The sequence below is a fragment of the Hippoglossus hippoglossus genome, chromosome 22 (genome assembly GCF_009819705.1).
Source record: "Hippoglossus hippoglossus isolate fHipHip1 chromosome 22, fHipHip1.pri, whole genome shotgun sequence".
NCBI classification, from domain to species: domain Eukaryota; kingdom Metazoa; phylum Chordata; class Actinopteri; order Pleuronectiformes; family Pleuronectidae; genus Hippoglossus; species Hippoglossus hippoglossus.
Genome location: NC_047172.1, coordinates 19,507,052 through 19,534,626, shown reverse-complemented (window position 1 = coordinate 19,534,626; position 27,575 = coordinate 19,507,052). Strand labels below are relative to the sequence as shown.

The window sequence follows — 27,575 nt, the reverse complement described above, 5'->3', positions numbered from 1 at the left end:
AGAACGTACAACAATAAAAACAGCTCATGTCTTTAGATGTGTTCTGTTTTTCAGAGCGAATGTTTTAACGTTTGAATGTAAACATTGTGAAATCTAAATAAAGTTCGTGTACATTGAGCCGCAGCCCTCTGTCTCATGCGAAGGGTGTGGCCCCGCCCACTCACACAGCCTACGGTGTGATTTGTGGGCGTTGACTTCCGGTGTTCGATGTCTATATTATCAGATTTCAAAGTGCGTGGGTGAGCGTGTGCGTGTGCGAGTTGCGTGTGTGTGTGTGAGAGAGTGTGTGTGTGTGAGTGAGTTGCGTGTGTGAGTGAGTGACGGTGCCTGAGAGTTTGTTGCGCGCCTGGAATCGTCCGCAGCTCGGGCGCTGTCACCGCTTCGCACCGCGGCCACTGCTCCGTGTTCGCTTCATGCAAGTTCCCGTCGCGGCTCCACACCCGTCCGCCAGCGATGACTGAGAGCCCCGCCGCCAAGCCGGCCGCCGGGGAAGGGTGTCAGCGGGCGAAGAACGGACTGAAGCCGGAGAGGAACGGCTTTGTGAGGAGCCTCCGCCGCTGCCACGAGCGCCAGCAGAAGCGCCACTGCCACCCCGAGGAGGAGGAGGTGAGGCCCGGGATGGGACGGGGAGGACAGGCTGCTGGAGCCGGGGAAGCATCCACGGTGCGAAACCCGCTGCCGCCGCTGGCTGACATCTTGTTGTGATCGTAACAACTCAGGCGTTAACCGGATGTAACACGATCAACGATTTAATGCTCTGATAATGCAGATGACATCCGTTAGTTTGTTATCGAGACACGACACCAAACTCCTTTTAAAAACACGTTGGATTTAAGAGTTCCCGCTCACTGCTGGTTTCTATTCTCCCCCACAGCATGACTCAAAGTGTCTCTATGAATCATGTGGAGACGCTCTTCAGTTCGGCGTAGTTGTTGTTTTCAGAGCATTATTGCAATGCAACAAAATCTCAACTTTATGAATGGGTTTATACTGCGCTGCACCGCCAGCCCAGTTGTTTCACAAGAGGAAGGTCGATGTGACAACTGGGAAAGTTGACATTTCACAATATGAGAAACCTGTTTAGTCAATAATACTTTGCTTGGCAGGACTCAGTGGCGGTCACAGAGGGGCTGATTATATGTCCAACATCCATTCACTATTCCTGATTATCTAAGCTGCACATTCTAGTTATGCCTTGTTTACTTTTAGCTCTATAGTTTTGAGTGAGGCCACACGTCCTTTAAATATTAGATTTGATATTTTGAAAACTGTTCCTTGTTGGAGCCCATTGTGTACTTCAAGGAAATTAAGACTCCTGACAAATTCTCCTGTTTATTATTAGTGTCGCTGGTAGAGCCTTGTTCAGTCAACACAATTCTCAGCCCGCTTTGCCAGTCGCCTTTGCAAGTCGCAGACCAAAGCCCCTGATCGGTGTTCGATTGGCTGTCGCCCATTGCTGTATTTTTCTTGGCACAGGAAGCAAATGTTTAATCTGCCTGCTCGCTTGCAAATATTGAAAGTTAACAAGGGGCGAAGGTTTACTACTGACACATCTTTGTACATTTGACCAGTTTTTTAACTACTGACAGGACAACAGGGGCACCTCTGGGGCCAATCAGCTGTCATCTGGGTGCCTCACCCCTGGGTTAACTCCTAACTATTTCAGAACATAATCAGTGTCTAATGATGCACATACCCCGAGGCTCAGTAATAAAACTTGCTTGGCTGTCTTTTGTTTGTTTCTTGAAGTGGTTAACTGCCTTAACATCTGAAGGCTGAAGCTGTGATGAGTTAGTGATTATGGCGACACTGAGCTGGTGCTCATGTTCAGTCAAAGGCACCTCTACTGAGACCGCAAGCAGCAGTTTCCAAAGACTCTAATGAAATTTCCACCCTCGGGTGCACCCCCTGTCCTAATTAACATGTCCCTTCTGAATACATGAGTAGATCCTGTCGCACACATGGGTGTCACACTCTTAGACATGTTGTGGTACAGTATATTGAGTCTGGTAAGCAAAATGAAAAGCAAAGCAAAGTTGAGTGAAGGTTGAACAGTAGAATTTCACATTTTCGAAACTTCTTTGAGTCAGTTTTCTTCTCCATTACAAAGGCAAAAACATTTTCAGTGGCCATCAGTCAGAGAGTGATAATGATAATTCAGTGGGGGAACTATCAGCAGAAGTGAGATAATTATAGTCATCTCCAGTTTGAGATTCCCAAGTAAAATAAAGGGAGAGACTGGGAGTGGACAGGTTTTGTCATCACCTGTGTCTGGCGCTGTACTGGGTTGGCACAGGCTCAGAAAGTGAGCGCCTGGTGACTGAACCTCAGCTGATCATAGTTCATGCAGATGTCAGCGCAACTGCTCTCTAAGGTATTTGAGAGAGAGGCATGACCGGTCACATGTAGCGCCTAATGGCCATGAGCACAGAGGGGAGCATGATGGGAAGGCAAGTTGCACTATCTGTGTGAGTCGCAGGTTTCTGTCCGTCCACTTGTCAAAATGGAGAAAACAGACATGTAAAGCTGATTTTTTTTTTTTCTGTGTAAAAGTTAGATGCATGTAAAGTGTATTATTGCATTATAGATCACTGAGTGCACAGATTTCCACCAATGCAGCCAGCTCCCCCTTATTATGCAGTCAGACCTCAGTGCTTTCTTCCCTCGATAGCTGAAGAACTCAATGCTGTGCCCTTATCTTCATCCCACTTACAATTTGGCTGCACATGCTATAAGTCACCTCTGAGTGAATTACACAAACCTCAGGCAACTACAACAACAGACAAAGTGTTTTCCTTTTCTTTTTTTAACAAAAGATGAGTGAGTCACAGGAGATCAGAGTGCACATTTATATAGCATATAGCATGTAAAGCATTAGTGGGGAGAATGTGTTTTTGCCAGTGTGCATTAGGTAACTGTGTGTAATTTGCCTGCTGTATAATTTGTTGAAAAACTGTTCTGTATTTTGCTCCTTCTTGATAACACCTTGTAATATATTTATATTAATTAAATAATAATCGGAGATTTCAAGAATAAGGTTATTTATTATGAGAGATAAGTAATTGAATAATAGTGGAGAGCGTATACTTCCGCCAAGGCAAATGCCCTCTCTCACCATGTTATAGTAAGTGAAATAAAAACCCTGGCTATGCTCCAGAATTTAATGGATCCTTCGTTGGGTCATGCCTCAGCCCTTAACAAATTTTCATGTAAATCAGCTGGGTAGTGTTTGTGTAATCCTGCCAACTAACAAAGAAACAAACACAACCTCCTTGGTGGAGGAAATAAAGTTGAAATTGAATTTGAAAAAAGTCACAATATTTTGAGAAAAAGGAAATAACCAGCAAGGAGACCCTGTTATGAATTGCATACAATTTTATTTTAAGAATATTATGACTATTTTCAAAAATGATACTATAGAGCAACCTGCAAAAAAGACTAAAATGTCATTTCTCTGAAAGACTATGATAAAGCTATTTCAAATAAAGAGTAATCCAAACTTAGATTAACCGAATATAAACATCCAAAGCAATTAGTTCAATAATCCTCTCGTCTTCATCACCATTGTTCAACATTCGTAGTGTTTTTCTTTTCTTTTGTTTCAGTAGGTTTGACTGTTTTCCATGTTGTTTAGGTCCGCACATCCTCCCATGATGGCAGCCTGTACAATCAGCCCTTTATTGAGACGTTTGAGGAGACGCCCATGCTGGTGGCGGTGTTCACCTACATGGGCTACGGCATCCTGACCATCTTCGGTTACCTCCGCGACTTCCTCCGTCACTGGAAGATCGAGAGGTGCAACGTCGCCAGCGAGAGGGAGGAGCAAAAGGTGAGAGAAGCCCCAGAAGCAATGTGTTCAGTTACAGGAAGACAAATCAGGCAAGTGTGGAAAAGCTTTTACTGATGTAAGCAGCTTTGCACTTATCAATCATCACACATGTAATTACCCTGGGAGTGTTGTTTTTTTCCACACGCAGAAAATGGCTCTTGGAAACTGTTTTCTTTTTATAATGGTTGAAGTTGAGCAGATTTCAAAAAGCAGACACGTGACATGTTGCAGGAGGCAAACTGTGCGTTTAAGTATGACTAGAAAGTCATTGTTTTGGTTGCGAAGTGACGACGCTGTGAGCAAAGTTGCAGAAAAAAGGAGGCAAGGTGCATTTCAGGCTGTTGAATGACCTAATTTGTTAGATGGAGGTTTGTTACATGTTGCCTGGTTCATAGCAGACATGTGAAAAGTCCTAAGTGGTTTGACTGACCCTGGTGGTATGTGCATCTTTACACACTGTGATTATATTCTGAAATTGTTAGGAGTTATACCAGGGGTGAGGCAAGGGGGGTACTGGCCCCAGAAGTGCCGTGGTCCTGTCATTAGTCAGTAGTTTTAAAAAAAAAGCAGTCACTCAGGGCCTGGTCACACAAACAATTAAACCTGATCCATTTGTAATTTTTATTAACCTGACTTAACCAAGATGATATCCCACACCACAAAGCTTCCAAACATTAGAAGCTTATTCGTGAGTCCTCGTCAAACTGACCAATAATAAACTTTCACTTTTTATTGTCTGTGTGCTGGACAGAGTGAAGTTAGAAAACTTTGTGTTCATCCTACCTGGTTTGTCTGCAATGAGGATTTTAAAGTCAACTTTGAATGATTCACTTAGCGTGTTGGCTATTTCAGCAATCAACGCACTCTTCAGACACAAGTTCACAACTTTTCAAAATACAAGCTTTGCAATTCAGCTCAATATAAAGTTTGACAGCAACAAAACAACTGCTGTGCTTTTACTTTGAAGACAAATTGCTTCAAAGTGAAATTGATTCTATGAATGTTGCCATGATGGAGATCAACACCCGTGATATCCATAAATGTCTGTGTAAGTTATGGTATAATAACAAATCTAATCAAATCATCAAAATAATCTGTTGGACAGATCTTTTTTTATTTATCTGCGGATGTAGAGGAAGACATGTTTACTGACTGCTACAGAGCGCTGGTTGCTTGTTAATTCGATTTTTATTAATATTAAAGTATCAAGTGTCCAAATGGCACCAAAGTTGACACTGCACATCCCTGGGCAATTAACATTACATATGCCAAGGGTGAAGTCGATTAGATTAACTGTTTGAACAGTTTGTGTCTGTATGTATGTGTTCCACATACATACAGCCATTTGTGGAATTAGTTGGTAGATCGATTAGCCCAGGTTCCTCGGATGTCAAACATTTTGAATGAAGTTTACCAAAGAAGTGAACATTAAATCTCATCAGCTGTGATAATATCCCAAACAGGAAATATGGTGAGAAAAGTCTGGACAGTTCAGAAAGATCTGTGAGCCTCACATGCAAACTCAGTGAGGTTGATAATAATATTTGAAATATTCTCTCTGAGGTGCTTTTCTTCACAATCATGTGCAGTGTTTTGAAAGTTTAAGATAGCATTTGTGTCAACACACCTCCAATGGTGGAGTTATCAGCTCATTTGGAATGTGTCCCCCACTGCTGAGATTGTTTTTCCTGAGTTACGTAATGTTTGATAGAGAAGCCCATTGTTTTAAGTGTTTGGTTATGTTGAGGAAAGGAAGCTCGTGGAATAGACGCAGGGAAGTCATTAAATCACCCCGAGGTTATCCCACAGATGTTCCCTCCAAGAAGCGAGGAAAACGCCTCTCCAAGTCATGTGTTTAAATGTTAAAGATTATATTTCCAGAGATTAAATTCCTTCCAGCTAAGCTTTCCAAAAGTATGAGAGGCATGTAGTTTTGAAGGAACTTCTAGTTTTTGTACTCCATAAAGAAAAAGGGACACTTTTAGAAATTCCTAAATTCCTGCTCGGGTCACGAGCCTCTAGACTCCCACTGACTCTGTTCTCTTTACTCGCCCATGTCCAGGACTTCGTGCCCCTCTACCAGGATTTTGAGAACTTCTACACCAGGAACCTCTACATGCGGATCAGAGACAACTGTAACAGGCCCATATGCAGTGCCCCTGGGGCCAAAATGGACCTGATGGAAAGAACGTCCAGAGACTACAACTGGACGTTTGAGTGAGAAAGCCTTTTACCTTTTATTCATGACTGTACCATACGTTACTTTACAAACTGAAACTGACATGTTTCATTTTACATTATTTTGTTTTGCATTGTTTTCACATCAGAAAACAATTGTTTAAAGTTCAGCACAGTTTTCCAGAACCAGTAAATATTTTGATGTGAGAGTATGGAACTTGGAATTATTTTGTCTATCAGCTCATCGAGAAAGCAATAATTGTTCCAGCATTAGTAGACATAATCGATTAATCTGTGTCCCTATTTGATAACCCAAGTCATTAACAAACGAGAAAGCAGTGCAACTGATGCTTATCACATCTTCACATCTCTTATTTTGTTAAACCATTTTTCATAGATATAAATATACAAGGTTATAAAACCTCAAAAGCAGCAGGTCTTCACATTGAAACCTTTGGACTGTTTGCTTCATAAATGAGTTTCAGAACATATTAAACATCTGTAAACCCCACACACACTCTTATCCACACCTTACCTGCTATGTGAGGGAGAAAGACGAGATCAGGTAAATCTGTAGGATTCAAATTTATATGACACAGAATCTGAATTCAGACATGGCTATCTACTCCCCTTGGACACACTCGTAACAAAACAAACATCGTATTGTATGTTTAACATATAGCTTTATTGCAGGTCTATTACACTGATAAAAATAACTTTATTCATAGAGCACTTTTCAACATAAAAGTACAAATTCTGCACAACAAGAAAACAAATGGTTTACAAACAGAAGGAGGTCCATAAATAATGATGGTAATAATCAAGATAAAAAAACATTAATAGCCTGGCTATATATTCAGGAATATACATTTCGAAAAAGGGTCTTTTGAGTAGGATTGTATTGAATCGTATAGAGCAGGTTTTTGTCTTTACCTTGTCCACCTTTGCATGTAGTGATTGATACTTTGTTACTTTCACTCGACATTCACAAACACAGAATCCATTGATTTCATGTTATTCTCATGCAACAAGCTGCATCACACGTTAGTTGAATCCAACCAGATCTACTATGAGCCAGGTATATTCTCAAATATCTCAACAATACCCACAGTGCAAATTAGATGAGATCACAGTTGTATGTATTTGAAATGCATATCCACGTCTCTTCTTTGCTACATGGCTGGACTGAAATGAGCTGAATCTACTTCTCTCACACATGACCGCCTGCAATGGTCAACATATCAGATAGAGTTCCACTTGCATCATTTCCTTCTGCTTTGGCTCAATTTCATATGTAATTCACTATACTGATGCAATATGTAACTTGTGACAGTGAGAACCTTCTGTTTTGTCATCATGACTCCTCACTGGTTTGAGGAGCAGCCGGGGTGGAAGGTGTGGTCAGACCTCACACACTATGACAAGAAAGGAGGAAAAGCAAAAATTTGAGATCATGCGGTTCCTGTCAGAGAAAGAGGGGACAGCTGCATCCCACATTATGTCAGATCCTCTACGAGAACTGAAAGATTGGAAAAACAAAGAGCACTTTGATGCAGTCCAGCTTTTCAATCCATTTCAATAATTTCTTTGGTACCAGCACTCTGCTTGAAAAAACATGGGCTTCCTCTCATTGATTGATTCCTCTGTGTGATTCTCTCTCCCAGGTACACAGGTCGGTCATTCCCGGATGTGATTAACTTGGGCTCATATAATTACCTGGGCTTTGCTGAGAACACAGGTCCGTGTGTTGACTCTGCGGCAGAAGTCACCATGAAGTACGGCGTCGGAGTTGCAAGCACCAGGCAGGAGATTGGTACAAACACACACCAAAACACACCCACTATTCCTGCTGCCACTGAAGGATTAGTATATTGACATCTGTTCAATATCGTAGCTTGATTTCTGCTGCACAACAAACTTTTTTTCTGACAAAGCCTTTGGAGGCTTGTAAGAATCTATAAATTATGTGAGTACAGTCAGTGTTACTTATCAGAATCAATTGTTTCTATAACCTTACTAGGATTAAAACTAAGGGCTGTCACACAATCCCAAAAATGTACATAACCAGAATGCCACTCTGTAGAACGCATACCTCCGCAAAGGCCCAACAGTCCACTTTAAATCAAATCATGCCGCACCAAAGTTAACACACACTTGGATATCAGTTTCTTAAATGTGCCTAATTTTTTAAATCAAGATCCATTCGTTATTGTCTGTGAAAATGGTGTCAATGTCAAAGAAAGGGGAAATACATTTCTGGATCTGCACCAAAATGTTGTGTTTTGTCCTGACCCATACCCTCTACCAAGTTTCATGGAAATCCGTTCAGTTATTTGTGTGTAATCTTGCTTACAACAACTTTTCAAAATAAAATATGCTAACAATATGCCTTTACTTTGTCGCCAAACAGGAAGTGATTCTATAAAAGATGACGGGGATTAGCACTAGCGACATGTGTAAATGTCTATGTCAGTTCGATATGTTGAAATAAAACAACAACAACAAGATACTCAAAATTATATTGGGGGGCCAGATATCTTTGCCAGTGGGCCGCCAGTTACCATCCATCTTACCCAGAGGCATCCTGATCAGCTGTAAATAAATTGCATTAACTTGTTTTCTGAAAATCAGCTGTTTGAATCACCAACCAATTGTTTCAGCACAGTTTCTAAAAAACGCTTTTGCAATTTCAAATTGCGCATCTTTCCCTTCTTTTCTGCAATCTACCAGTCTCCCTCTTCACTGTCTCCTGCATGTGCACAATACAAACAAAATGGAGGCCCACTCATAAGAAATGTTGCTCCACAGCTTCTCTGGCAAAAACTCAAGAGTATTGTTAACCCTAAACATTCATTTACATTTTGCAAAGGTCAGATGATCAGTTGTCCTCTATGGGCTCTGATTAAATATTTTTCAAAATGTGATTATCTTAAATAAAGAATCCCATGTAATGGATTTGACTAAAACGACCAGAGACTAACCAGAGTATGTAGCTTTAAGAACTTGTAAATAAGGACTGAGGTCTCTACAGTGGTTTGTATTTACTTAAAAATGTATCTGAGGAAGAGCAGGTCAGATAAGCTCCGGATGAGCTTCGAGGAAGTGAAGTCCGCCATCTGGTTTGCAGATATTTACTGTGTATTTAAGTGTATATAACCAGTGATGCTTCTCTGTTTACCCAGAGAGGAAGCCTGTCCACATTTTGATAGTCCGTGTGTGCGTGTGCGTGTGTGTGTGTGCTCCATAAGAGCTGTCAGCTGGAAATATCAGAAGTTGACTGTACAGGAAATGACATATAGCATAACACTGAGAGACAGATTGAGTTTATGATACATGAAAGATTGCAGCTGTCTGGCATTATGTAGCTGTAATTTACTTTGTGAGTACTTTGTTCAGTTTTCTGTTTTTTTAATTTCCTAAATTTAATTTCTGAAGCCACTGGTCTTCAGAGGTTCTTATTAGCAGTGGAAGAGGAAGTATTCAAACATTGTTTCTTGAGTAAATGCACAATGAATAGACAAAACTGTACTATGATAAAAGTACCACTTAACTTCGTGAGTCAAAGTATTAAAAGTACTGTGTATGTGTCTATTCCATCATCATGACTGTGGTGAACCAATTTCAGATGTTTATCAGTGATGCTGCGGCAGGAGGCGGGGTCTAATGTTATCTGCCAACTCTAATTGGATCATAACCTTAACCCAATTCCCCTCTCGTTATTGATTACTTTAAAGAATATATTCAACTAGAACGGCACTCAGTAGAGTCCGTATGTCAGCTAAGGCCAAACATTGCCGCCATGAAAGGGTGGCTGTGGCTGAGGGGGTAGAGCACTTGTGACCTTCAGGCATTTCGATCCCAGTCTTCCCCATCTGCATGCCAAAGTGTCCTTGGGCAAGATACTTAACCCCCAATTGCCCCTCATAGAAGAAAAAGTGCCAACCATAGATGCACTGTATTAAAGGTTCAGTGTGTAGAATTTAGTGACATCTAGTGGTGAAGTTGCATGTTGCAGCTGAATACCCCTCACCTCACCCTCCCCTTTCAAACATGAGAGAGAACCTGTGTCAGCCTTCAGTTGTCATACAAACTCAAAAGGTGTTTAGTTGGCCCAGTTTAGACTACTGTAAAAAAAACAACCGTAGAGATGTAAATATAAAGTATTTAAAAAAGAGCCCATTCTAGGGTAAAGAAAACAATTTGGATGAAACACACTAGTGAAAACATCACTAGGATTATTTTATATTCAATTTCTGCCAATAGACTCTTCCACCCCCCCCCCCCCCCCCAACTTAATTACTAAGACAGAAGAAAACAACCTCCTTGGTTGAGGTAACAATGTGAACATGTAACACAACACACATGTAACATACATGTTGTGGTGTAAAAGTAACAAGTACCTGAAAAATATATCTACTGAAATAAAGTACAGATACATGAAAAATATACTTAAGTACAGTAATGAAGAAACTGTACTCTGTTCCACCCTGCTTATTGGTTTGTGCTCTTGGTGACCTCCCATGTGTCTGTATCTCAGGCAACCTGGACTGTCACGAGGAGATGGAGAAGTTGATGGCGGAGTTCCTTGGGGTGGAGTCAGCTATGGTGTTTGGGATGGGGTTCGCGACCAACTCCATGAACATACCAGCGCTGGTTGGCAAGGTAAGACCGCAGGTGGTTCCTTGGCAGAGCTCTGATTTATTCTTGCAGCGCACATTTCTTATTTCCACTCCTCGGCTTCCTTTTTATTTCCCAACCAGATGTCCTGTATGTTGTTGCAGCACCTTCTCTCTGTCTCTCTGTCTGTCCTCTCCCTCACTATCACACCTTTCTTTAAATTTTGTGAGTTTAAGTTTGAAATATGTTTACAACCCAGCACTCTGGTTTGTACAATGTTAAATACAATCTGTAAAAACATTCCATAACAGGTCACCAGCAGCACTGAATCCACAGAGACACAAGACCACTGTCCGGCGTCATATCAAGAAGAAACTCTGTGTTTGCAGTCGTGATTAGCTCGACTGTGTATCTGGTCTGAGCGCTTTGTTATTTCTCACCTTGTCCGTTTTGTCACATTGCTGCTGATGTTGTTCGGCAGGTAGATACTTTCAACACATAGTTGGTGTTGTTTGGTACAGCACTACTACTTCTGCTACTTTCTACTGAGAGTGTCAGACTGCTGCTTTGAAAATATGCAAATCTACTGGTGAAAATATCACATAGTCGCTCAGCGGCTCACCGTAAATATCAAACCAAGCAGTCAATAAAATGATTTGTACCAAACAGATTTTTAAGTAGGTCAACATGTGTAAACACTATGTGCTTATATAAACGAATATAAATATATATATATATATATATAAATAAATTTATGTGATTTGATTTTGGTGTGGTGTCCTGCAGGGCTGTCTGATCCTGAGTGATGAACTGAACCATGCGTCACTGGTCCTGGGAGCCAGACTCTCTGGGTCCACCATCAGAGTCTTCAAACACAACAGTGAGTCTGTGCTTACAAACAGGTCCGACCCTGTATGACTATAAATTACATTTATAGCTCCATTTATTTTCTCTGTCCAGCTGCAGACTTGTGTCTATTTCAGTTCCTCAGCTCGAGTGCTTTGATTTTATCTTCCCCAACTGCATCTTTCGCTCATTACTTTTATTGTCCCAGTTCATCGATACACCTCGACTAATGGTGTTTTTATTTTACGTAGCTGTATGTCACTGTTCTCATCACATTCATTTATACAGAGTAAATTAAGTCACATTATAATGTCACTGTCACTGCTGAGAAGCTAGCTCTGAATTCTATGGTTCTCAGATCATTATTTCACAAGTTTGAAAAAGTGGACTAAGCTACATTGAGTTTCATTTTAGAGGTCAGCCAAAATGTTTATTACTTAGTACTGTACTTTAGTACTTTATATTAAGCATTAGGTCTCTATTTCTTGAAGATGTTTTTACATGACAATGTGTGACATGCATAAATGATGATAAATTAGTGAATAGCGTCTTCATTTTCAAGAACCTGGTATTTTTACATGCTGGCTCATAGTCAAACTGTCAGGCTTTACTGAAAAACCTGTACTTTTCCAAATATAACTCATGTTGTCAGTCATGTTGGCACTCAGTACAACATGTCCCCTTTCTGTATAGTATCACAAACTTTGATGGCCACACAAAAACATTATCTGTAAATGCACATAAGATGCAGAAAAATAGTTAGATAGCTGGAAAAGGTGCATAGTTAAAATAATTGGACTGTTTATCCCATAGACTGTATATAAAGATGATAAGGAGTCTGCACAGAAGTGTTTTGGGCACGGAGCTGTGGTATCGAGTTGCTGCCAAAACACGCGCAAGTCAGTCTCAGCTGTCAATCCTAACATTTCATTCTATCACTTCGCTTGCCCTTGGACATCCATCAGTGTGATAAGAACTATGCAAGATAACAGAATCCATCTTTGAGAATTATTGAATGTGTACTTTTACTTTTTAATTTGGTCCAAGTCCCATCAATTAACATGGAGGAGGTTTCAAGATACTTGGCTTCACATTTGGGGAGCAGTCATATCGTCCATCTTCATATACAGTCTGTGGTTTATCCTTACACTTGCTCATAAGGTTAGCTCTGGTTCCTATGGCATGTGAGACTTAGATTATGAGTATATATTTTAGTTTGTATTATTAGTTTTTTTAACAGATAACATGATTGGTGTCATATTTAGTGAAAAATCCAGCTGGATTAGCATCTATGATACAAGAATAATCTTGTATTTATCTTTAATGTTTAGATTGAATTACTTATATTTGTGTTATTAGCAGTTGATGGTTAGCAACTTTTTCAGATCTAATGTTAGCCAGTATCTTCCAGCTAATAAATCACACCCCTCCATTTGGCACTCGGCACCAATTTTGTGTCAATTTCTGCTCCTTAGTCAGTTTGGTAACTTGTAAAATGTAGCTTGTCCTGTCAGTTACCTCCTGCTGATGCCACAACTTTCATTTTGAATGTATCTGTCTCTTGACTCCTGTTAGATATGCAGAAGCTTGAGAAACTGCTGAGAGAAGCCATAGTTCACGGGCAGCCCAGGACTCACAGACCATGGAAGAAGATCCTCATAGTGGTGGAGGGCATTTTCAGGTAATCCATCCATTCTCCTTAAAAGCTAGATGCTTTAATGCTCTCTTTTTTTTTTTAAGTTGTCAAGCACCAACATGTGCCCAGCCTGCATGGGCTTACAAAACATAACAAACAGGTGCAGTAGCAAATTAGTTACAAAAGAACAGATACACCTTCATATCTGCCAACTTTCAAAACCACCATGTCAGAGCACCTTCTTCTAGGACATTACACATGTGAAACAGAACTCTGGCATTGACTTTGCCTTAACAAATGAAAAATAAAGAGCTTTCAGTTCACAACTTTTTAAAGATATATGCTCTGTAATTCAGCTTAATATAAAGCATTCTAGCAATATAACGAATGCTGTGCTTTTACTTTTTAGACAAATTGCTAAACAGGAAATGATTCTATGAATGTTGTTGCCATGACGGAGATCAGCACCCGTGATACCTGTGATTGTCTGTCAGTCAAATATATGAAATATAAATACTACATTATCAAAATGACCTGACAGCGATTTTGAGCCAGTTGCCGACCACTGCTGTAGTTTATCTGAGGAAGTAGAAGAGGACCTGTTCCACTCGTCTACAGACTGAAGACACACTGTCCCTCCCCCACTGACTGCTACAGAGCACTGATAGCCTGTTTATTCACATTTTACTAAGATTGAACTTATGACATGTTCACGTTTCACCAACTGTGACACTGCAAATGTGACCTCATGCAATTTCACAACAGTACATGAGATATGCATTCCACAGACAGACAGGCCTTTGTGTAATTAGTAGGTAGATGGTACTGGAGTTATGTGTTGCTCATACCGATCAAGTTTATTCAGCAGCTGGGGAACACATAGTTAGTCCTTGAGCTCACATTTCAGGAAAACAATGAACATGAACACATCAGGACATTTGTGTGACACTGACTAAGACTTTGCCTTTTCCTCCCTGCAGCATGGAAGGCAGTATAGTCCGCCTGCCAGAGGTGATCGCCCTCAAGAAGCGCTACAATGCTTACCTTTACGTCGACGAAGCCCACAGCATCGGGGCCCTGGGGCTGAGAGGGAGAGGTGTGGTCGACTACTTTGGCCTAGATCCCTGTGACGTGGATGTCATGATGGGCACATTTACCAAGAGCTTTGGTGCTGCAGGGGGATACATTGCAGGGAAACGGGTGAGGATGAAGGATCGTGGGCTATTATTTTTGGGGCATGTGTTTTCAAAGATAAGAAAGGCAGTATTCAGTAGCATCAGCTAAATTCAGGTCAGCAAGTCACAATATTTACTGTAAATAGTCTAATGACCCAGTGTAAATCGAATAGTACGTTTACAGTACTGCTTTTTATCAAAAGTGCTTTAGGTGCAAAAGTTGAACACTGAATTAGCCTTCTTCCATGTCACGTCGCTGTATGACAGCAGCTATTCAAGACAAGGTTCATCCTGACAACTTTTTGTCCCAGTGAAATGCTGAACAGATTGAGACATCTCAGATCTCAAACGTTCCTCAACAAGATGTGAGCAGGTGCAGATGTGTAGCTGACTCTAAAACAAAATGAAAATGTGAAATGGCGTCTTGTCAGCTCCTCTTACCACCTTCACTGCAGTCTCTCAGTTTTTATTTTTCATTTTTAAGAAAGCTGACATAATGAATGAATGTTTAGTGTAGGAAGGTGTCATCAAGCTGCAGGATGTAGCTGACAAAAAGGTGCAAATAACCTGGATTTGGAAACATCTGAGGAATAATTTTTTGGTATATTTTTTTCAGATCTACATTTCCTCAACTTTACTGCATAAAAGTTTGCATTGAATGTCTGAGCCTTTTATATTGTTACAATCTGTTTCACACCATGTAGTTTCCTAGGTAAATTCAAGGGGAATTTTTCAAAAAATGAAGGTGTGTAAATGAATTGTACTTAGAAAACCTTTGAATCCGTTCAGTTGTTGTAGCTTCTGTAAGTACCATTCATTTACACACTCGCATTAAAAAAGAAAATTGAATATGGAAATATATCAGAATCCCCCTTAAATGCACATCCAGGTAGATCCAGATAGATAAAATCATTCAGTTTGGGTAAATCAGAAGGCTTTATTTCAAACTAACTCATTCTGTCTGTGCTGTATGCACTGCAGTAACTGAGTGGAAACTAGAGTCTCTGAGCAGCTGTTTAGGGAACATCTGTAAATTATAGCATATACAAATAACACAATCTGCATGTGAGGTGTCAAGGGGACATCTTAAAAAATGTTGGTTCAGCAAATGAGCTCGGTCACCCAGCATGCCACCCACCACCACAAGCATATTTCAACCAGTAGGAAACACCGATAAAGAAGTACATGTAAAGTACCCTGTGCTCAGGGTACAGAGTATAGAGTAATACAATCAATGTTGTTCATGGATATTTACTCAAACCTCCTGTGTATCTGCTGGCTTTAGGATCTTATTGAGTACCTGCGCTCCCATTCCCACAGTGCAGTCTACGCCGCCTCCATGTCTCCCCCTGTGGCGGAGCAAATCATCACTTCTATGAAGTGCATTATGGGAGAGGATGGCACAACAGTCGGTAAGTCCAATAAAAAAAATGTTCACATAATGTGGAAAAACATTTAATCTCTGAAGCATCATTAACTGGATGTAATGTCTCTTATCTCTTATTACACCAGTCTTAATTTTTCACTGACTCTTTAAAAATTATTTCTAAAGACTCTGAATTACAGCAGGATTCTGTGGTTAAGAGCAGCTCTATTTGAGTTTGTAAGAAAACCACGGAGATGTTTGTGACATAAAGTATTGAACCAATTCTGACAGATACTAAAAGACAAAGTCAAGACAGTCAAATTTTGTGAAGCGGAAACAAGCTTTTGGTGTTTTCCTGCCACAACAGGAGATGAGCCCTTTGATGTGTTCACAATAGAAAGCTGTCATGCCTAATAAAGTTATTGACATCAGTTCTTTCAAATGCTGAACTCAAAAAGCTAATTTAACCATTCAATTTTTAAAGATACATTTATGACACATTTAAAGATTTATGGGAGCATAACAAGGTCAGATGCTCTACTCTGGGAATGGATGATGGAAATCTGATTGAGAGTTTTGACATGAAAATAGATCAAGAGTGACTCTATTGATGGAATCTGCAGAAAGCCCATCATCTCACTAGAAAACAGTAATGGTCAAAGAAAGGTAATTAATTAAATATGATGGTTATTAAAATTAACACTAAATCGTCCTTTTCTCAATAAACTTATATATTCTCAGCACATCAGGCTGCTTATTATGCCTGTCTTACATTAATTAAATCCTAGTTTCTGCAATGCTCATCATATGCCACCAGGTGTCAGTAAAATTCAACATGGACCTTGATTACCTCATCTTATCATCTCAGCTATTCAGCAAACGGGAGTAGAAGTAAAGTTCATATTATCCAACTCCCACCTGCAGGAAAATTTTAAGTTAATTGAGGATTTATTTTAATTATATTCCTGTAACCTCAGATTTTCTTACTAACAGTTTTAGGGATTTGACCTAAAATAAATATCCGGGTATTTTTTCACTTTTTGGAAGGTGATGGTATTATATCAACGTATTATTTAAACCTGGCCTGTCTCGTGATATCTTCTCATCGCCATCGTCCACATGCTGGTTGTGGCGACGGTGCAGGGTGGCCTCCAAGCAATAACTGGGCTTGTGAGGGACAGTGTAAGACAAAATCATTGCAGCTTATGTTAACTGCATCAGGATCGACTCCGGTTCGGGGGAAAAAAACTGAAAAGCCTTTTTTCTCTCTGACTTGGACAGAAAAATGTGAACCTGGCTGCTGTCTATTGAATAATACTGTAGTTTGCTCCATCTGGAAAAATTAAAAACCCCTCCACTCATCTCTTTGAGCTTAGATGCCACTTTTGACATAAGTAGCCTCTTTATTTTGAATGGTGATGAAGGTATTGTAGAATCCATGTCATGGTTTACTGTGACACCAGTGTACTGGCCACCCCGAAACACTCAATGACCAGAGGGTCCTACATTCTATTTTGTATATATTTGCGGGTGTCTAAGGAGGTAGAGGGGGTGGTCCACTTAGCAGATGGTTAGTTCGATCCCCAGCTCCTCCAGTCTGCATTTCAAAGTGGCCTTGGACAACATAATGAACTCGTAATTGCTCCTGATGGCTGTGTCCACAGTGTATGAAGGATGTGGTAGAAAAAGCGCTGTATACAGAAATGCTGTTTGAGTGTGTGTGTGTGTGTGTGTAAATGGGTGAATGCCCTTGTACTGAAAAGCGTTTTTCAGTGGATATTAATGGAAAAGTAATACAGACCATTTTTTATCAATTACTATTTGACCGTCTTATTCTTTCGAGCTGATCCTCCCCGGCTGTGCACAAGTCCATCTCCTTCACTGGCTGAACCGAAAGTCGGCCATGGCAATATGTGGTTATAAGGACAGTCCTGATAACGTCTCAACATCTATAATTTAAACCTAAAGGTAACACACTGATTTGAGTCCATCTCAGGCAATGAGGTCAGTTCAAGAAGGTAATTGCAGATAACTGCATTGAACTGATGTCCCAGGTGTCAGTCTGTACGAACAGGGCTGGTAATTTAGATAAAGAATTAAAGTTACATCACACACACACACACACACACACACACACACACACACACACACACACCTCCAGCTAATACTGTCCCTAACAAAAATGTCACAGTTGGTAGTTAGGTAGTTTATATTTATTGTGAGTGGGTGAAAAGTTATAACCTGGACTTGTTTGAGTTTTTCCACTCAGCTGCACTGTGGCAAAGCTCATCCAGATAAATGTTAGTTAGGTAAGAATCTGCCTTCGTGCTACTTTTTTATTCCCAAAATGGTTTTCATTTTTTAAGCTGATTTTTCTGTCAGCACTTTGTCATCTGTTCTCACCTGGTTGCAACAGTCAGCATGTAATAGTTCTCTGTGTGTAGTCAGGGGCCTAATGTGTGTGCACACTAAACAAGAGATTGGTGCCTTGTGTTTGATGCAACCGTCGCTTTGCAAAGAACGCACTGAAGATATCTGCTGTGGGAGAAGAAAAACATTACAGCGAAGCTCAGAACTGTATCCCCCCCCCATGGTGCCTGGCTGCTGGTGGATCATGTTTTCTCATACTCCTCTCATGAATGTGTTTTCCGCTGCTTGTCAATTTTCTTCTTTTCAAAGCATCAGCATCAGCCGAGCTCTGAACAATTTCCTTTCTTTTTATAACCAGAAATATTAAATCTGATAAAGAAAACATGTTTGTAAGGGACCTTTTTAACTCTTACACATTTTTTTAAGTTTTCAGTTAAACTGAAACATCTGACTGAAACCTTTATGGCTGTGTGCATTACATGCTCACATTTCAAGGACTTAATGAGTTAATAGGGATGCATAATATGGATTTATTTTTTATTTTTAAATACAGATGACTAATAATCTCACATTTTTGTATTTATTTATATTATATATTTCTGGGCGCATCTGAGTTAGATATGAAAGTCCATGAGCGTAGACACAACAATGTACTGTTGGTTGGCCCTTTATCTATAACCTGACCTTGGGTACTGCTAAGAGAGAGAAGGGAGTATCTGTGGAATTAGACAGGCACTGTTCTCCTGTACAGATATAATATGATATACATTATATAGAGGCATATACAGTAATGTGTGAGGATGGTCAAAAATTCCTCAACAGAAATGACCTCATGTCTGTATCCAGCCACTGAGATGCATTTAACTGAGGATACTGACTAATGGCAGAGGTCCATGTGTCAGTGGTAAAACAATACTCGTTGGTATCGATCAGACTTTGAACGTGTGTGGCGACCATGTCATATTGAAGCTTAGAGTTCTTCACAGGTCCAAGAACTCGTACACGAACCCAAAAAGGCCAGCAAATGTTCTACCCAAACCCAACACGGACCGTCCCTCATCTGAAAGCTGGGACCCAGACCTGTGCCTAACTTACCCGACCCGAGTAAAGGATTGGCACCTGGCCCGGATCAAATTGTCTGTATAAAACGTGAATCTGAACCCGTACGTCTCCCGGCCTGGGTTTTGGCTCCGACTGTTCAGTTGGACCTGTAAAGAAAACTAAAGGGTCAAACACACACAAATGTATCAATTGTGAGTCTTCAGGAGGCGAAGACAACTTTTCCGATGACTTATAAGATTTGTTTTGTTAAAAACGTCATTGCAATTGTCGACTTTATTTATCGACTTAAATTTCATTATCAAAATAATAAAAAATGCCATTTTTCCCTTTTACCTGCCGATAATTAATACTCTGATAATTATCGTGCATTCCTGCTATTTAAAATATTGGTCAGCACACTTTAATAATCTCGATAATTAGACACAGTATATCCTATAATTGCAGTATGTGTGTTCTTCTTATCATCTGTAGGCTGTGAACGTGTTCGGCAGCTGGCAGAAAACACGGTCTATTTCCGCGAGAGGCTTCAAAAAATGGGCTTCATCATCTACGGCAACGTCGACTCTCCCGTCATACCCATGATGCTCTACATGCCTGCCAAGATAGGGTGAGCCTGGAGCTTTAACTGGCTGCTGCTTGGAGAGGGGGGGGGGGTCTCCCCACTCCCTCTGGACAGTTTAAATCAATACGCAGTGATAAATAAAATAACTGGATATCACACATTTATTTTTAATGTCTCTGATAACATCATAATCAGAGTGATGAAATAAGTATCACCATCAGTTAATTCATTTCTCTGAAATAGTAGCAATATGACAAGTAGGAAGCTGTGCCTTTGAAAAATCATGTCGACTCTAAAAGATAATTAGTTTGAGTGAAATGTCAGTAGTGATGCTTTCCAATTAATTTAATTTCTTCAGATGCCACTTTGATTTAATTTGATTGCTGCTCATAGCTGTTACTTTCATTCGTGAAATCCATGGGTTTTTGTTATTTAGAGAAATCATCATTTCCAGCAGATTAAACACAGATTACATTATGTACAGATTCAATTCTATCACATTACATAGATTCAAATAAAAGACCATCTCATGAAATCTAGAAAACAGATATTCATTAGAAATGTCTACATTAAGTTTATGTATTTTTATTTATATATTTGTGTATTTTTTATCTTTAAGGGTGAAAGTTGAGTTTGACTTTGTAACAGTATTTTTGAAAAAACACAATCTTGAGTATAAAACCTTTCCCTGCTTGAAAAAATAAAAAATACAAATAACATGAGTTCCCGTCCTTTGCTATTAGTGCTGTTAAAGTCCTCCACTCTGTACAACCCACTGTAACTCACTTATTTTTTCATCTCCACCACGTTTGTTCCACCAGAGCGTTTGGGAGGGAGATGCTGAAGAGGAACATCGGGGTGGTGGTCGTGGGCTTCCCAGCCACGCCCATCATTGAGTCCCGGGCACGCTTCTGCATCTCAGCCGCCCACACAAGAGAGATACTGGACAGGGTAAATATTACTTCTCACTGTTGAGAGACACAGTAATATGTACTACGTTGGGCTGAGTCTTGTTGAAAGATTAAAAAATCTGTAGAATTCTTCGCGTAGCTCCAGACGCACTGATTCGCTCCCACCTCTCTGGCTCTGACATCATTATAAGGGACGCCCTGTCAAAATATGAGACCTGAGATTTAGGAGAAGATGAGTTGAAATGAATAAATTCATTGTGTTGCTCGACAAAAGTACAGAGCTTTGATTGGCTAGGCATCACATCAAATAGCTGCCCACTCTTCTCAACAAGGGCCGCTCTACTTTACTGATACGAGCTCACCGCAGAGCTGACCGCTCTTCCTTTCCTAGTTTCTAGTTTATTATGTTTTAATATCAAGATATTGACTCGTTCCCACGAGGTAAATATCCTGTTTGCACAAGATAACCTTGTGGTAAAAGTTAGTATTTGTATAGTCCAGTCTGCATGTATTGAAAACCACAGGGAAGTTGCTTCATAGCTTTTTACAGCTGCAGTAGTTTCATTGTATGACGTATGTGAAAATAGAACTTGATGAGCTGAGTTCTCTCCATCACGGTGGCCGTGTGTGTCTGAAACCAGGAAAGACACATTTGAAAGCAATGTATTGTGTGCAGACAAGTTATTTATCTTGTGTGCACAAGATAAAAGAATATCACCATTTGGGACTGAAGGGCCTCCGTACTAGGTGCTTATTAGTACTGACCTTGCTGCTTTGTGATATTGTTAAAATGCCTTGCAAAACAAAGTGTTATCTTTCTACTGTGACTCAAACGTCATGGATAACTTTAAATTGTGTGTGTGTGTCTCTTGCTTTTCTTGTACACACCCCTCAGTCTTTTGAACTCTCGGGTTGTCTTTACAATGTGCTATGGAGATTTTAAACTCCTTAATGAAGGCAGCTGTAAAAAAAAATAATATATACACATAAAAAAAAAAAAGGTCCCACATACATACAATTACTCTTGCACGTGTGCAACCTTGCAAATATCATTTGAGCACTCGTTCCATCTATCGATGCATGTACAGCTGCTCTACACCACAGCCAGATCCTGTGATATACACACTTCTGCTATGATATGACTTGTTTTGAATGTTGTGATAAAAATCTGCTTAGTTTCAGAGAAAGTTTGAGTTAACGTGTCTGTCTGGGTCCAGGAAGGTTGATTTTTTTTTTTTTGGGGGGGTTTTTATTTTCAAATTGATTTCGATCTGTCACTGTCACTGTGGTGCTTGTGTCAGAAATGTATTAGTTTGTTATTCTGCTCGAAGCAAATAGTGACAGCCGGCATTCACAACATATTTGTATATCAAAATGTAATTTACATTATTTGTTAGGTCCCCAAACCTCAAGGCCTCATGCCTGATTAATGAAGCAGCTTTAAATATAATTCAGAGAATCCTTCAGAATTGTTAGTTCTTGTACAAACAATAAGAAGATGTTCTGACACTTCTCAACAAGGGCCGCTCTACTTTGTTGATATGAGCTGACCGCTCTTACTTTTCCCCTCACCATCTCAAACTAAGATTCTCCTCAGTTCTTTTCTTACTCAAACATAAATATAGATCATCTCACGCAGCGGCTGGACTTTTCCTACATTTCATATCTAATTGGGGTGTCCTTGAGGCTCAGCTGCCTCTGATGCTGACTCCAGGAGGTGCTGTCTATTCAGGGCTGTTATCAGCTCCTGTTCCTCTTCTTGAACGGAAAAATTAAATGAAATAAGCTGCAGACAAAAGTACATTTACTTTGTTACTGTACTTAAGTATATTTTCACGTATCTACCCATTCATTTAGATCTGTGTTTGGGGAATTCATCTCCAGGTGAAAAAGCTGCTAAACTTGAGATAGCATTGTGAATTTTCTCAGTTCTGAACAAATTTTTCTTATTCTACCACATGAACGCACCATTAGATCAAAGACATGAGGACTTAATTGAGATCACTCTGTGGCCTCTGTGCTGCTGCCATCCAGGTGCATTAATGCACACAAAGCTAATGGAGAGACGAGGATGGAGATGAATAGACACATTTGCTGCAAACTCATTTACAGATGCTTTTACTTCCAGTTGCACTAATCGGTTGTGGCAATGGAATTAATGGCTCTAATGTGTGAGGAGAAAGGAGAAGGAGAATGATCACCCGACTCTGCGATCAGTTTATTCTCTGCGTTTTACAATAAACCAAGTGAATGCTCAAGAGGAAAATGGTCACCCATTTACCTGATTTAGTCACACATTCTCTTGCACATTCTGGCTACCTTGCATCCCCTTCATTCCCTAGGAATGTTGGTTGTGCACGTAAATGAACAGGAATTCTCCATGAGGTTACAAATCAGTACATGACCAGTGGTGGAAGTCTCACAAAGTCAGCCCAGCTGCAGTTAGGGATCTTTGTAGCAAGAAGTGTTTACCTGTCAGACCGTCCGTGTCACCGTCACTGCCATTTTCTCTCCCAACACCAACTGTATTGGTTTCAAATGGTGTCGTGGTTCTTGTTTTCAGATTTTCTGTGTTTGTCCACGGATGATTTGTACGTAGTAGTCGATGCAGACTCTAGATTACAGAGTTCCTAAGCGAGTATGTGAACTATGGTGCTAGTATTGCAGTCAATGCTAATGTCTGTGCACACATGTTGGTTTAAAAATCAAGTAGCTCACAGTATTGATCTGACACATTCACCATATCAGCTTTAAAATATTATTATACATGCCTGTTGTGTTGCACTGCCCCAAGTGGCCAAAACACTATTAATGCAGCTTTAAGTTAAAACAAGTGCTGTTTGCTTGGTCTGTGGTGATGCTGGCAGCAGTTTTCTGTCTGAAACTGTGAAAGTGACCTGCAGTAACTGAGCTGTAGTAAATGTGCACCACCCCTGACAAATAATTTTTAATAATCCCTCCAGAGAACTGTGTGTGTGAGCTTAAGACAGATGTAACGTCACACTTGTCATCCCTGTGTCATTTTATTATTACCAGCTTGAAATGTAGAGAAGTTTTAATTTAACTCTGAATAAACTAAAACTCAGAGTTTCAGCCAGAACAAACACTGCTTCACCTTCACAATAGGACCAAAACATTCAGTCCATTTGCAGCATTAGAGTTAGAAGTCCTTTCTGTTTGTGCTTTAATCTTAGGAGACAGTTCTGTTAAAATCCTGCTTGGTGCATCTTTAAATTTGCTCAGGCCACATATCGCCCTTCACGTTGTCAGCTTTTCTTCTTGTACGAATGTCTCCACAGGCTCTGGGTGTCATCAACGAGGTAGGAGACCTGCTCCAGCTCAAGTACTCCCGGCACAAAATACAGCCTTCGTTGGAGCGGCCTTTTGACGACAACATGTACCAGGACATTGATGACTGACTCCCCTCCTGAAATGGCCTGGGCCTCTGCAGCCCCAGAAAATACAGAACGGGTCGAGACAGATCGCAAGTCTTCCACAAGGAGCGAGATGTGCACAGGTGCCCCTTGTCACTAGCTTGCCATAACGTACCCCTCCCCACCCCAACAAGAGGGAAAACATTTAGAACTAATTCTACTTTGCCTTACCTAAACATGCAAACCCTGTGGAAAACTCACTGAAAAACTGCACCTCTGCTTTTGTTTGTGAACTTTTTATTTCTCTTTTATAAGTGTGCATCTAAGAATTTTTTTCAGGGGGGTGGTATATATGTGTGTGTGTGTGTTTGCAGTGCCTGTATCATTCGTCACGTTAAACCTTAAGGCCATGTATGTGAAGTGGACAGATGTGAGCTTTCCAGATGTGGATATTGTTCCTATTGTTCCTAAATCAAAATTGCATACAAGTCCCTGCTCCTTCAGCGCCACTGACAAAGTTAGTCTGTTTGTTGGAACATAAAATGACACATCACTTTCCATCCATGTCTGGAATTCCTGACAATTTATGTTGTATACAAAAACAATTGCCAAATATTAGGTGCTGAACAGAAGATGACTTCAAATTAATAGTTTTTGGAATACAAACCTTTCAGGAAAAAGACATATCTACTTTCTTCCCAAAAGTTCAAAAATCAATACTCTCAAGCTTTTACAGTTGAAATGAAGCTTGAGCCTTTCAATTGTAATTTTTACCTTTTTTGTTTTTCTAACAAACACACAAAACTTCTAACATGTCAAAATGTGCAGTAGATTGAACCAAAATCAGCTGCACATGGTGTCATCCATTACAAACCCTCGTCAAATAGGTCTGATTCCATTCTAAATGGAAAAAGCTAAACACTGACAAATCCACAGTCACTGTTCCAAACATTAAGTGTCTTTTGTCACCTTCAAGTTAGAAATATTGATCATTGTGTTGTATCGTCACTGACAGTTTAACTAAGAATAATAATAATAATCACATTTTGTGGGTTCATTAAACAGAATTACAATTTATATTTATCCAAATTTATATCATTTAGTTACAGTAAAGTTTTTATTTTGCTCTCAGTGGTTACACTTTAAAAATTCGTTTTTTTTATTGACCAAGAAAAATACCAGTTTTCATAAAGGATCAACTAACAGAGTAAAACTGTTGTTCAGACCCGTAGTCAACTGCTGCCCTTGAAAAATGGTAAGAAATGAAATTTGATCCCAGATGCTCATGAATGTTGTCAGCCTCTTTTCACCACTACTGTTACATGTCGTCATCACTGGCATCGTGTGTATCCAGTGTATTTGTTTTTGTTTGTTTGTTTAGTTTTACATTTCACATAATTCAAGGGCAGAATTGTTACTATAACAATAGCCTTTTCCTTTTCTTTTTTTTGATTGAAAGGCTCATGCAAGTGTAAGCTGTTGTTCTCCACTTAAGTGTAGAGGGTCAGTTAAGTCATTTTGAGGAATGGAGAGAAAAAAATAAATTATATTTATATACTCATATCTCCAGGCCTGACAGGAGAATAATAAGAGGACTAAAGTAGACTGGGTGGAACTCGGCATTGATAGAAATGTCCTGTATTTCCACTTCATTTCTTTGGTACGGAGCCGCTAAAGTCCTGACAGGTGATTTATATATATTTTTGTGTGATTTTTGTGCCCACAAGATAACTTGTATAGATAAATATCTTGGTGCCGAGGTGAGTCAGTGATCTCTCACTAGGTGTCGTGAAGCCTTCCCTGATTTTATTTGGGTTTTAATTTTCCCATTTCAGCTTTGACGTTCCATATTGGTTTTTACACATCAAACTTTTTATATCTTCCGTTTTAAAAACAGATTTTATGACTAGTCTGAGTTTTTAAAACACTTTGTGGATTTTGTAACGTGATCTAGTTTATTATGTTTTAATATCAAGATATTGACTCGTTCCCACGAGGTAAATATCCTGTTTGCACAAGATAACCTTGTGGTAAAAGTTAGTATTTGTATAGTCCAGTCTGCATGTATTGAAAACCACAGGGAAGTTGCTTCATAGCTTTTTACAGCTGCAGTAGTTTCATTGTATGACGTATGTGAAAATAGAACTTGATGAGCTGAGTTCTCTCCATCACGGTGGCCGTGTGTGTCTGAAACCAGGAAAGACACATTTGAAAGCAATGTATTGTGTGCAGACAAGTTATTTATCTTGTGTGCTCAAGATAAAAGAATATCACCATTTGGGACTGAAGGGCCTCCGTACTAGGTGCTTATTAGTACTGACCTTGCTGCTTTGTGATATTGTTAAAATGCCTTGCAAAACAAAGTGTTATCTTTCTACTGTGACTCAAACGTCATGGATAACTTTAAATTGTGTGTGTGTGTCTCTTGCTTTTCTTGTACACACCCCTCAGTCTTTTGAACTCTCGGGGTTATCTTTACAATGTGCTATGGAGATTTTAAACTCCTTAATGAAGGCAGCTGTAAAAAAATAGATAAATACACATAAAAAAAAAAGGTCCCACATACATACAATTACTCTTGCACGTGTGCAACCTTGCAAATATCATTTGAGCACTCGTTCCATCTATCGATGCATGTACAGCTGCTCTACACCACAGCCAGATCCTGTGATATACACACTTCTGCTATGATATGACTTGTTTTGAATGTTGTGATAAAAATCTGCTTAGTTTCAGAGAAAGTTTGAGTTAACGTGTCTGTCTGGGTCCAGGAAGGTTTTTATTTCAAATTAATGTCGATCTGTCACTGTAACTGTGGTGCTTGTGTCAGAAATGTATTAATTTGTTATTCTGCTCGAAGCAAAGAGGGACGATGTTATACTGAGGATAGCCGGCATTCATACATTTTAATATCAAAATGTCATTTACATTATTTGTTAGGTCCCCAAACTTCAAGGCCTCATGCCTGATTAATGAAGCAGCTTTAAATATAATTCAGAGAATCCTTCAGAATTGGTAGTTCTTGTACAAACAAAAAGAAGATGTTGTGACACTATTTTAACAATTAAACCACATTGGTCTGAAGTAAACGGAGTAGATTAACCTTCCTGCCTTTTTTTCAGGTCTGTGAGCTTTGTTGTTGAAAGAGAACAGTGGAAGAGGGCCCCACTATTTTGTACCAAGTTTATTGGGTTTCCACGGGTTAGGGTTAATGACAATATTTTGTTTACTATTAAGTCACCAGAGAAAAATGGTCGCCACTATTACAGGCAGCATTTTTCGAAAGTACCGGAGCCGTGCCAGTAATGGAGGCAATTATTCCATCGGCATATTATCACACGTCAGAGATGATTATTTCTGATACAGTGCCTTTTGATGCCAATGATTTTCTAAGAATTCAGACGAGAGTAAGTGTCATTTACTTGGATTGTTCATCTTTTAGTCTTATTGGTTTCTTTTAATACAACTGTCTTTGTTATTAGCGCTGGGTGTGTTCTGTGTTGACTAATGGCCATGCATTTGATCATAGAAAACGCACTATTTGCAACATATCAGCAAATAATAATTGTGAAAAAATAATAATAAATACTGTTTGTAAAGTGTCACCCATGTTAATGATGGTAAATCATTAAAAGAATAAAAACAAAAC

General features: G+C 39.7%; 1 protein-coding gene and 1 long non-coding RNA gene across 2 annotated transcripts; one reads left to right on the top strand and one right to left on the bottom strand.

The window, feature by feature from the left end:
• Nucleotides 1-209: 209 nt before the first annotated feature.
• LOC117756631 (serine palmitoyltransferase 2-like) lies at nt 210-24,419 on the top strand. Its single transcript, XM_034577230.1, has 12 exons — nt 210-606; nt 3,635-3,829; nt 5,892-6,046; nt 7,672-7,820; nt 10,545-10,669; nt 11,411-11,504; nt 13,046-13,151; nt 14,087-14,306; nt 15,567-15,693; nt 19,551-19,686; nt 20,463-20,592; nt 23,852-24,419. The coding sequence occupies exons 1-12, from the start codon at nt 454-456 to the stop codon at nt 23,969-23,971; spliced, it is 1,710 nt and encodes a 569-aa protein (XP_034433121.1). The 5' UTR covers nt 210-453; the 3' UTR covers nt 23,972-24,419.
• LOC117756632 lies at nt 5,633-27,575 on the bottom strand. Its single transcript, XR_004612824.1, has 3 exons — nt 26,980-27,575; nt 7,067-7,071; nt 5,633-5,645 (listed from the first exon to the last, which is right to left on the bottom strand). It is a non-coding gene; the product is annotated as an uncharacterized LOC117756632 (long non-coding RNA).

What these genes read in the sequence shown, in the direction of transcription:
- LOC117756631 (XM_034577230.1), top strand. Translation starts at nt 454, where the DNA reads ATGACTGAGAGCCCCGCCGCCAAGCCGGCCGCCGGGGAAGGGTGTCAG. An exon ending in AAGCACCAGGCAGGAGATTG is followed by an intron (nt 7,821 to 10,544) that starts GTACAAACACAC and finishes TCTGTATCTCAG; the next exon opens with GCAACCTGGACTGTCACGAG. An exon ending in AGAGGATGGCACAACAGTCG is followed by an intron (nt 15,694 to 19,550) that starts GTAAGTCCAATA and finishes TATCATCTGTAG; the next exon opens with GCTGTGAACGTGTTCGGCAG.